The sequence below is a fragment of the Engraulis encrasicolus genome, chromosome 18 (genome assembly GCF_034702125.1).
Source record: "Engraulis encrasicolus isolate BLACKSEA-1 chromosome 18, IST_EnEncr_1.0, whole genome shotgun sequence".
Classification (NCBI taxonomy): domain Eukaryota; kingdom Metazoa; phylum Chordata; class Actinopteri; order Clupeiformes; family Engraulidae; genus Engraulis; species Engraulis encrasicolus.
In genome coordinates this window covers 5,293,728-5,306,227 of record NC_085874.1, presented here as the reverse complement: position 1 = coordinate 5,306,227, position 12,500 = coordinate 5,293,728, and the positions used below count along the sequence as shown (strand labels likewise).

Genomic DNA, 12,500 nt, shown 5'->3' with positions numbered 1-12,500 from the left:
TAGAGACAGTGCAAATGAACACAGACAAAATGAGCAATACAGAAAAGCCAGTAAAGCTAAAATGAAGACAGAAATAAGAATTTCTAAAGTGCTAAGAGGTGTGGGTCATTGCAGGAAAGAGAATGGAAAAAGACGAAAGAAAGGTGCTTGAAGTAAGGCAGAGACAGAGAAAATGACTGCTATCAAAAGAAGAAAGGAGAGAAAGATTACAAGGCTAATAAGACGCAAAATGGACAGAAGCAGTAGACAGAGGAGCAAGGGAACAGAAAGGAACAGAGACGGAGATGGGGAGAAGCGGAGAAGAATCAGAATGAAATGACGGGTAATGGCCTTCACTTGGATCAGACGGCTGATTTTTGGGAGCCTGTCAGAAAATGGGCAATGACTGAAACAGCAGAGAGAGAGGGAAAGAGGGAGAGAGAGAGAGAGAGAGAGAGAGAGAGAGAGAGAGAGAGAGAGAGAGAGAGAGCAAAAGATAACTGCTGGAAAAGCAGCAGAGCTGCACAAGCACAGTTGTATTGTGTGTTTTTTTCCTAATAATACTTCCTTATGTATTCATTGAAGCCTATGGGAGTCCTTAGCAAATTATAAGGACTCATCTGTACTAGTCAAAACTGGTGATACTGTTCATGGGGAAGAACTTAGGCTCTCCAAGCCCTGTCTAATTATTCCTGTCAAACAGGACCGTGAGGAAAACACTGATGATTTAGCAAAACAGACATGTATAGCACTCAGAATTAAGAGTAAATGGGACCAGAACTACAATATGGACTTCAGGTTGAACAGAAGATGTAAAAAAATAAATAAAAAAAAAACCCTGATGCCACTTAGGCATCCAAACCCAAGGCCAACCAAGCATCCCAGTAGAAACCTAATGTTATGTATGGCAGTGGCTTGCCCAATCCAGCCAAGCATGAACCATGCTGCCAAGGAGAATATGGAGGGAACTGCCAGAACCTACTGTAGGCAGACACTGCTGCCAAGTGGTGCCGTAGCCAAGGACTAATTGAAAAGAGGAGAGCATTTCTAATTGTACATGTCGAAATATGATGATTGTTAATGCAATATTTTAGAACAAAGCCCAACTTTTATAGACCTTGCCCAAACAAACAAGCAAGTTCGCGACAAATGTCCCATGGAATGGCTTTTACAATGATGTACAGTGCAATGATGCATCTCAATCCCAGATTTCAATGATTTCGCAGCCCCCACTGCATACTGAGTTATATACATAGTGTAAAAATCCCAGAGACAGCCCTAGTTCCTCAGACCCTATCAGGGCTTAACGTTGGCACCTGCAAACCGGCCAAATGCTGGTAAAATGTGGCTGTGGCTGGTATTCCTTGGTATGGCATATCAGAGTAGCCTATATTCTGTTGTTTGTCAGTTACTCAGTTTCTATTTGTTTGATTTGCTTCCATGAGTGCAAGCCTGGCAAGTCTTCTTGCTTTAGCACCTCATCTTCTAAGGTTAGATCTAAAGTGTCATAATAAGCACAAAAAAAAAACAATACGAAATTTGTGGCTAGTAGAAAAGCTAGTGACTCGAGGAAACCACTAGCCACATTAGCGAGTGAATGAAAAAGTTAATGTCCCTGGACCCTTCCGTATGCGTTCTGTTGTCTACACTACAGACCACAACTGGTTTAATGAATAACCAAACACTAAAGAGATGTTTTGCATGGATACCCAGATCCAGAGGAAAGAGTTGAGATGACTCTTCATGACACAGCATTAAAGAGATGCAGCTTTTTTTTTATTTTAGTTTTAACAGTTCAGATGGACCCATAATGGTCCTGGATGAGCGGTGCTTAATGGAGCATGGACCAGAAATGGAGCCAAATTTATCCCAGGGCTCCTTGGCTACTTATGATGACACACACTGCAGAATTTGCCTCAGCCATCGCAGCCTCTTACACTCAGACCCCGAACCGTACACACAAAACAGCATATTCATGAATATGTAAAAACAACACGTCTCAAAAGGGACGTGGACAATAAAAGGCAGTAAATGTCGAGGAAGACTAAAAATAAAACAAAAGACAACACTTAAAGGGGTCCTATTATGCTTTTTCATGTCCACTACCCATTTATTGGGTTACACAGCATCTGTTGTATGTAAAAGCTTGGTGAAAGCTGCATTTCACAAATTGGCCTCTTGGGGGAGAATTTCTCTGCCGCAGGAACGCTATTTCTCAACTGTCAGAGAACGCGTGGTTGGGTTTTCAACATTCTATAGCTTTTGTTTCCGGTACGGGTCTACGTCATGCTGTACCTAACATTGCTGCTTATGGGATGGAGTGTTGACGATGTCACAGACCATTTATTAATTGCAGAGACAGTAGACCTAATGCGCATTTGTTCATCGCAGCCACATAGCCTAGCCTGGGAACTCCCATACTGCCTTTAGTTCTACACAATCGTTTCGATCTGAAAGACAGTATGGCGAGGATGACTCATAACGTACAAGATCATGGTACCTGTGTCATAATGGCCAAGCATTCCGACCTTAACAGTTTCTCTGCCCAATCAGAGAGCAGGGCAGTGTGTCATAATAGCCAAGTATTCCGGCCCCATACGGAATTTACAATAGGCAACTCCCCAGACCTAATCTCACTTGTGATTAGGTCTGGTGTTAACCAGGCAACACTTAGCCCTAGGCCTATCTGAATTTGACAGTATTGTGATGAGATGTATCCTATTTGTGAATACACCACTCAGTGTACAAAATAGTGTAGGCTACAAGAAAAGTGTAGCCTACAAGGATAGTGTAGGATTTCGCCATCCACAAGTTTATTCCATTACGCATGTTTTTTTTTTTTTTCAATTCATAAATCGGCTCTGTCAATAGGCTACAGCATCGGTCTAGACTGGAGGCTACACTCACCTGAGGCCCCTATATTTTTGTTTCATTGTGATATTAAAGCTGCATTTTACATTGATAAAATACCGGTTGGTAGGCCTATGGCTAACGGGTCAGAAACAGTTGAATGAGGAAGGTCGAAAACAGGCAGAACGCGTTAACGCAGTTGCGCACTGAGAATCCAAAACACTTCCAAGTGGGTGAAAGACTCGAATCTCTCCTTTCTCTCTCTATTCGCTTCAGGGCCGTTTTGCATATGCTGTTGGCAAGACTAACTTTTGTTTGGTAAGATGTGAAAACCCTACACTTGTATTGCCGCTTGAAGCATAACATTAATTAGAAGACGTGCGCTGATGTTATCCAAATAGGTATCACGACATGACCAGCAGCCGTTTGCATCAGCAATGTTGGCAAGGATTAGCCAGTTAGTATAGGCTATGCGTAGGCTACAACTCAGTAATTAAAATGCAACGCAGTTTTGTTCATCATATCTGCAAGAGCAACGTGGATATTGGCTTGACGTCGTTTAAAACTGGTCGAGTCGTCGGGCGGCATGCCAAAAATAATGAAACTGAAACGGATAGGGCCTATTGTTATATAAAAAAAATCATGTCCTGTCGATAAATGCGAACAAAAAAACCACGAAACCGAGACTAGGCCTAGGCGTTATTATAAGACCCAGTATGAAACCAATCCATCGAGGACTGCCCTTTGCGCTTCCATCCAGTGGGCGCACATCATTTCTGCCGGGGACTAAATAGAAATGCAGTTACTAAAATGAAACCATGCACCTGAAAATACCTTGAAATGTATTTTTATGAAGCATAGCCTATCACCATTGTGCATTAGGCCTACAGACAACGAGCAAACAGGAACTCATTTTTAAAAGCCAACAACGCGTGCGCTCAGTAGCCTATTCAGTCTGGCTTGCAAATAGACCACAGGACGAATTTGAACACGGAGTTCATATCACAAATAGGGTGTCACGATATCACTGACAGACGTTGAATTGATAGGTTTGAGTCCGACAAGTCGTGCCCTTGTCTTACTGGGCGCACTCTTTCAATTTCGGACTGCGTCTTTGACAGCCAGATGGGGGCTGCCGCGGGAGCGAAGAAAATGTCCACAACTTCGCTGAATAAATAGGCCTATCCTTTGAACTGTGTACAGCAATTGCAGATGATTAGCTTATTGGATAGCCTATTTTGCGAAGGTTAACTTGTCATTAATAGGGCCTAAGGGAATGTGATCTGATTTCAATCCCAGAACATTCTTTGTGTCTTCAAATTTCCACCTGTCAACAGCAGATCTAGACTTCTCCCACCTAGACCAGCGCGACACTTGTCTGTTTGCGAGCAGTAAACTTGGCTAATAACTTCAACTTTAGGGCTACAGTATGCAAGGCTAGACAGCGGGTTAACCAATCAGGCCCCTACTGTTGCGTTAATAATGTTTGAGATAAAGATTCTTCAGCGCAGGATATCAGAAATAAACAAGACAGCGCAGATGGCTATTAGTTGTTTTTTTATTTATTTTTTAAATGGTCACAATCGCGTTATTACGCATCATATGCAATATGCGTATCATTTCATGAAACCTCAAATCGGAAGCAATAGCCTGTACCCAGCACTTTCAACCCTTTCTCAGATTAATGGCAGCCTAATTGTCCCAAGCGATTTTGAAATCAAACTGAAGCCCATGCACGGAAGACTCGCATTGGATAGGGACTGGGTTTCAGCAAATGACACAGCAAGGTGCACAAATAACAACGTGGGACTTATGATGCGTCCTTTTTAGATTAATTGTGGACATTGGGTGAACTATTTGGCTGTCAACTTTAGACATAGGCTACAGGGTTGGATTCCAGGTCAAAAACAGCTGTGCTGCTGACGCTATATTAGAAATAGAATGCTTGATGAAACGCTCCATGCTGCGTCGAGATTTCAGAATGCTGAAGGTTCTAACATTCTGCTCTTCCACGCGTTTCAAACAGGCGGCGTAGGGTGCATGTACACAATGATAAAAAATAATGGACATGAAAACAAGTGATCATTCAAAATTAACTCCACTAACCACAGTAAAGCAAAATATTAACAATTAAAGTTATTCTAAATAGCATAATAGGGCACCTTTAACAGTTAAAACCCGAACCGTACACACAAAACAGCAAGCTGGTCCCATAACATTCAACGATAACTTCTAGCTTGGAATTAGAAGTAACATCACCATACTAAGAGAACAGCTGGAAGAACATGACAGGTAAAATTATTCAACTAATGACCTAATGTACAAACCCCAACTCCATAGAAGTTGGGACACAAGGTAAATTGTGAATAATAACAAAATACTGCGATTTTCAAAACGTCTGATTCTTATAGTAGATGGAGAACGGCAAAAAGAAAACATATCAGCCATCAAAACTGACCAAAATTATTGTTTTGGGGGATATTCATGAATATGTAAAAACAACACGTCTCAAAGGGGACGGGGACAATAAAAGGCAGCAAATGTCGAGGAAGACTAAAAATAAAACAAAAGACAACACGTAACAGTTAAAAACATTAACCGATGAGATGATTTTATGTAAAAGACAGTGTTAATTCCTATCTTGGACATGATTTCACCATCTTAGAAGGTGGGTGTATTCCTTGTCATGTTTTACAATGTTTTCCGGCCTGTAGTGCTTACAGTGTGATAGGTCTTGACCAAAAGCCCACCATTTTATCACCTGCTAGTCCTTATGATGGAATTAAACTGTTAAAACATAGCACAGAATGCAATTTGTCCTAGCTATGTGTCAGTAATTGAAAATCTCCCTCCAAAATATAATGCATGAGTGGCTTTTCATGCTGTTTAAAGCCCATTTATATCATTCAGCACTGTATGTAACTCTACAGATGAGTGAGAACAACTTAACCAATGCACTACTGCACCCCCATGACATCATGGAGACTGACTTTTGAAGTTAGCACTAGCACAATTTGGATGGTCCATTTTCACTGTAGCACAGGATGTGCAAGACTCAGAAAGAATTGACTTCTGCAACTTCTGCTGACTTCTGCAAACAAAGGACAGTTTCCCATGTCTTCTGGGTCTATTTCAAGTGAGCTCAGGTGCATAGGAGAATGTTAAACTCCTCTTTCATTTGCACACACGAAGCATTCTTAATATGGTAAATTTTCAATAGCTGTAATTCTTGGAGTGCTAGAGTGAGACTACAGCCAATATATTTCATGATGTCATGAACCTATACAATAATTTTAATGACAAAAGTATGTCTTATATACACTCAATCATGGTAAATCAAAGGGAATTTAAAAATGTATGCAATGACTATGGTAATTATTCCCACTGCATCTTTAATTCTGAATGACTCAGCCTCTCTGTAATGGTCTTAAACCTGGACACTCATGTTGTCCATCAGTACAATTCATTTTGAAATGTCCTTCTTTGTTAATTTATCTTATTTGGATTTTTATTACATTTCATTGATCCCTGTCCCAACTTATTTGAGACGTGTTGCAGTTATCAAATTAGAAATGAGTACATATGTCCCCCAAAACAAAAACATTTCTCGGTTTTAACGCTTCATATGTTGTCTTTTCACTATTCTACATCTAATGAATGGATTGAATGTTTTGAAAATGATAGCATTTTGATTTTATTCACAGTTTACCAAACGTCCCAACTTCACCGGAGTTGGGGTTTGTAAAAGCGTTCACATGGTTCCACAGAGCCCATTAAACAGACAACGAGGGCAAGGAGACGCTGACAAACTGCACAAGAAAACCGATCATACCAGGACAAAAACCTCCTTCATCCTTTCTTTTCCATCCCTTTCCATTCATCCATTCCTTTATTGCTCATTTCTTTCCATCTTTCTGTAAGACATTTCATGTAGTGGAGTCTGCATTTTGGCCCCTTCACAACCAAAGTTTTCTACTGTACCTTGTACACTGTGTGTGTGTGTGTGTGTGTGTGTGTGTGTGTGTGTGTGTGTGTGTGTGTGTGTGTGTGTGTGTGTGTGTGTGTGTGTGTGTGTGTGTGTGTGTGTGCGTGCGTGTGTGTGCGTCTGCATGTGTGCTATACATGTGGGGACCAGTGTTATTGTCGGTCCCCACTCCCCAATTATCTAACCAATGAGCAATAAGTAATAATGAATAATGACTATGTCCAAAAGAGAGTTCTACAATTATAAAGGTAGGCCTGTAATTTCACATGCCAGCTAACGCAAAGCTGAACAATAACTGAACTTTAAAAATAGGGAGAGAGAGAGAGAGAGAGAGAGAGAGAGAGAGAGAGAGAGAGAGAGAGAGAGAGAGAGAGAGAGAGAGAGAGAGAGAGACCGGGGATAGCTGGGGATATTCTTCACATTACTGTTAAATCTCTAGGTTGGTGGTGAGCTCTTCACAGAGAAAGCAAAAGAGACGGAGAGAAAGAGTTTGAGAAAAAGAGAGAGGGGGAGGGTGAGAGAGAGAGAAAGAGAAGTAGAGGGTCAGTAAGACGGGGAAAAATGGCAAGACAAGCCACGGAGATAAAGCGAGAAAGAAAGAGTAAGAAAGGGCGCAAGCATGTAAACAGTGATATTCTTCACCACACAGTTTCCCATCTCCAGTTTGGTGGGGAGCTCCTCTCCAAAAAGAAAGACAAAGATAGGCAGATAAAAGGAAGGAGGAAAAAAAGAGCAAGACAAAAATTGACAGAGCGAGAAAAAGAAACTGATCAACAGAGCAACTAGTGACATCCTTCACCTCACAGTTGGCCATCCTCAGTTTCGGGGTGAGTTCTTCTCGGCGAGAGAGAGAGAGAGAGAGAGAGAGAGAGAGAGAGAGAGAGAGAGAGAGAGAGAGAGAGAGAAAGAAACTAGTGACATTCTTCACCTCACAGTTGGCCATCCCCAGTTTTGGGGTGAGCTCTTCTCGGAGAGAGAGAGAGACAGAGACACAGAGAGAGCGAGAGCGAGAGCGAGAGCGAGAGAGAGAGCGAGAGCGCGCGAGAGAGAGAGAAAGAGAGAGAGAGAGAGAGACAGAGAGATAGTAACTAGTGACACTCCTCACCTCACAGTTGGCCATCTCCAGTTTGGCAGTCAGCTCTTCTCGCAGGGCGTCCAGCTGCTCCCGTAGGCACTTCTTCTGCTCCTCCAGTGCCTGGCGCTCCTGCTCAAACTTCTGCTCCATTTCCTGAAGAAAAAAAAGAGCATGAATCAGATGAGCACATTCGGTACAGTATACAGTATTAAACTTGTCACCTTTTTTTTTAAAAGTAGGGTAAACAAAAAAAAGTCGCTCCAGCCAAAATTTCCGCTCCATTTCCTGAAGAGCACATGTCTTAAAGAGGGCCAGGCTTTCTACCATGCCTTATCTTCTATTTCATAATAATCCCAACTACAATTTCTTTATTTTGTGTTTTTTGGGATACTTTCCTCAAACACATACACAGTTGGGGCAGTCATGGGTAAAGGGCAGTCATGGGTAAGCGGTTAGGGCATCAGACTTGTAGCCCAAAGGTTACAGGTTCGACCCCCGAGTAATTAACCAGTGCTGTCCCCCATTCTCCTCCATGACTGAGGTAGCCTGAGCATGGTACCGTCCCGTCACATTGCTCCCTTGGGCAGCCATTAAGGGCTGACATTGACACAGACATCTCCGACATTTTGAAATTACTGGTCCTGCCCACTTGAGAATCAAATTGACTGTATATGGCCCTGGACCCAAACGGAGCTTGACAACCCCCTGGAATAGAGGGCCAGGGTTGCTCATCATGCCCACCTCTCTACCCCATTACAATATTCAGACATTTTCAGGGTGGCTTCAACTCTCAAGTCTCAAGTGATCAATATCAATACAATTAGCCTTCAACTGATATCGCCAGTGGGCTTTCAATAACAGGCATCTCCATACGGAATTCGTGTGCACTGTTCAGCTATAAATAATGGCTTTCGATACGTCGCATGAATACATAATTCGTAAGCTCATCTACACCCCCGCCCCCATTACGTGACTAATGGTCGTTACGCACACATGTGAGTCTGTCTTTCATATGAAGAACAAAGGCCTTTCCTCATCAGGACTGAATTACGGACCGGGCCAGTCTGGCTGGTGCCCAGGGGCCCAGGGGGTCCGTAGACTTAGGTCTATTGGTCTTTACTTTCTCATATTGCATTAAACACTGTATTGCATTATACTTCTGACAACCATATTTTCAACATGTCTTGGAAAACAAACCCCTAATCCTCCAACAATAAAGCATCTCTAACATCTTACGCTAAACCTTTTCATTAGTTTAACGCTAAACCTTTTCATTTATTTTATTCTATGTTATTATTTTTTGGAAGGGGGAAGGTGGGGGAAGAGGGGCTGTTCGTGCTGAATGGCCCAGGGGCCCATGAAGTCATAATCTGTCCCTGATCCTCATGACGGGATTGGAGCCGGCAGATGCAAATAGCTGCGTGGAGCAGGAGGCTGAGTAGCACATGCGACGGCCTCACGTGTTAGTGAGGGAGGGAAGACTTGTGTAGCGTGCGGTTGTGGTGGTGGTGGTGCTGATGCAGCGACAGTGTTTCATTCGCCTCTAAATGAAACGTTGGCACTCTCCCTGGGAGGAGATTAGAGTGTTACATTTTTTTTCTTTTCCTTTTTTTTCCTCTTTCTTCAACTGCTGCGACCGACAGGCGGTGAATCGAAGCGCCACGCAATAAATATGAGATACGGAATTGGCCGCTTTGACATTTCCCCCGTACGGAGGAGAAGGAAAAATGTCAAGCGACTTTTCTCCCACACAAGAAAAGAGGTATTTCTGTTGCTGGAGGCAAATTTCTTAATAAGAGTCATGAAGGCACATACAACACACACACACACACACACACACACACACACACACACACACAGACACAGACACACACACACACACACACACACACACACACACACACACACACACACACACACACACACACACACACACACACACACACACACACACACAAACACACAGACTAATCAAGATGGCTATCAATCTCTCTGAACCAGCGCATTTCCAGTGCTGCTATGCCACCACTCCAACGTCAACAAGGCATTTAAATAATTGGTGTGAAAGTGTGCATCGAGCAGCAGACCTTTATGAAATATACAGAGGTAGTGCAACTCTCGCTATACCATACGTACTAAAAAAATATTTAACACACTTCCACTTGAAAACAAGTTTTAAAAAATCATATGGAAATGCACGGGCAGCAAAAATCTCCCTGCAACAGAACGGTTTCTAGAGAGAAATGAGAAGCTGCTCGCCCTGAGGTAATTAGTATTAAAAATGAATCAGTTCAATTCCGACACCTTAGATGAAAGCAGATAATAACCCGGAACAGAGACCCAGACCCATTCTCTCTCTCTCTCTCTCTCTCTCTTTCTTTCTCTCTCTCTCTTTCCTATTCTAGCGGAACTAACCCCCATGAATCACTCTCCAGTCTCCCGACAGGTTCTTTCACTGTATCTCAAACACGTCCCCGTCATTAAGTCCATTATTACGCAGAGTAACGAGGCGGAAATGGGAAATATGGCTTTGTATGAGGGGGCGGGAACAAGGATAGAGCCATACCAGCGCTCTAGTCTCGACTGCACTCAGGGTAACAGTAACTCAGTATCATTGCGTCAAGGCTGAAGCCCTGGAACAAGTCAGTCCAGGGGCCAGGCCCCCCTTGCTGGGGTAAGTCAACAAACACAGAGGCCCATGCAGAATTTAACAATCATGGTACTAAAAGCAATACGTGTGTGTGTGTGTGTGTGTGTGTGTGTGTGTGTGTGTGTGTGTGTGTGTGTGTGTGTGTGTGTGTGTGTGTGTGTGTGTGTGTGTGTGTGTGTGTGTGTGTGTGTGAGTGAGCATGTGTGTGTGTGTGTGAGCATGTGTGTGCGTGCCATATGTTATGTAAAAGCGATGGAGTCACCTCCCATCTATAAATGAACAGGAGTCCAGAAAGAGCAGCACTAACTTTGGGATGTCATAAATCATTCATGGTCCTGGGCCCTCGCCTCTTTGTGGCTGTCGCGAGGGGCGCGAGGAGTGGCGCCCCTGTCTCGCATTTTTGGCGTGCGCAGCGCACCTCATTACCAGCCAGCAGAGCTTGTTCTCGCTCTTCTTTTCTTTTTTTCTCTTCCTCTTCTTCTTGAGGAAGGCAGATATGCAAATGTCACCTCATGTAAGTTTGATGAAGGTGAGCTGTGCTACCACGGTGACAGCAGCCCCATATGAAATAGAAATATACGAAACTTACAAAGAGATGGAATGACTATGCCAATCCTAATGACAAAAATATGATATGGGCCATTTTATAGCATGTAGTAGCTACAGTATATGAGGAATATACACTGAGAGAAAGCAAATGTATACATGCATAGTAAATTCCACATGTAGAATGTTTATAGCACTTTGTTGCAACATTCGTGCATCACTTTGTTTCACATTTTATGTGAAAAGTGAATGTGTGACTTCCTCATGGTATATGACAAAAATAAGGGATTGACCACTTTTATAGTACGGTATGTAGCTACAACATATGAGTAATATACCCAGAGAGAAAGCACACACATATGTACATGTATATAACATACTTAACTGCCGCTTTCATCCAAAGCGACTAATAGTTATTTACAGGGTATTGGTTACAGTCCCTGGAGCAATGTGGGGTTAGGTGCCTTGCTCTTCAGCCGTGGGTGGAGGTGTAGGGAGATGTTAGGGTGGGATTTGAACCTGCAACCCTCTGATCTTAAGTCCACCTCCCCAACCATAAGACTACAGCTGCCACCCCATGGAATTGCCGTCCATGTGACAATATGTAAATAGAAATGGGCCACTTTAAGAGTGTGTGTCACATGAGACTTGTAGTATATGCCATACGTCATTTTGTAAGTCTCATTGATTTATTTGTTTGGTTGGAAGGCGCAGTAGATGTCCCACAAGCACATCACACCTCTACATCTTGCCCCTTAGTTCACTTGTTCCAACCCTGTTCCCCCGTCTCCTTGGACAGCCAAAGCCAGCCGTCATTATCATTTCTATGGTTCACTTTTATTGCAATGATATATCCATTTGGAGAAGACAATAGTCCGAGTAATGGCCTTAGAATAAACATGGACACTGGCGGAGATGGAAGGTGTGTGTGTGTATGTGTGTGTGCGCACGCACGTGTGTGCTTGCTTGCTTGCGTGTGTGTGTGTGTGTGTGTGTGTGTGTGTGTGTGTGTGTGTGTGTGTGTGTGTGTGTGTGTGTGTGTGTGTGTGTGTGTGTGTGTGTGTGTGTGTGTGTGTGTGTGTGTGTGTGTGTGTGTGTGTGTGTGTGTGTGTGCGTGTGTCTAAGGTCACTGAAACCCCTCAGGGTCCCACAGGGGAGAATTTATTCTGGAGATTTCTTTTCCAAAATGGCTAGCCCACACAGACAGAGTGGATGTCCGACCCAATGATTGTCTATTTGACTGCTCGGCTGGCGGTGGTGCCCAAAAAAAAGCCAGAACTCCTTGGCAAGGTTTCCCATAACTTCAGCTTCAAAAAGTTTGACGGAATGCTAACAGCGAGGGAGTGTGTATCTGTGTGTGTATCTGTATGTTTATTTACATATGTGTGGATGTATGTAGTATATGCATGTGTGCC

The 12,500-nt window shown here is 43.1% G+C and overlaps 1 protein-coding gene across 3 annotated transcripts in view; it reads right to left on the bottom strand.

Annotated features, from left to right (window-relative positions):
* The window catches only part of fam184ab (family with sequence similarity 184 member Ab), a 219,695-nt gene that overhangs the window by 99,602 nt on the left and 107,593 nt on the right, over positions 1-12,500 (bottom strand). For all 3 annotated transcript variants that reach the window (XR_010038917.1, XM_063222858.1, XM_063222859.1), the window contains exon 9: positions 7,920-8,042. Coding sequence is in view for 2 of the 3 variants with exons in the window: in XM_063222858.1 (XP_063078928.1) it covers positions 7,920-8,042 (123 nt within the window). In the remaining variant the exon portion in view is untranslated. The remainder of the gene's footprint in view (positions 1-7,919; positions 8,043-12,500) is intronic.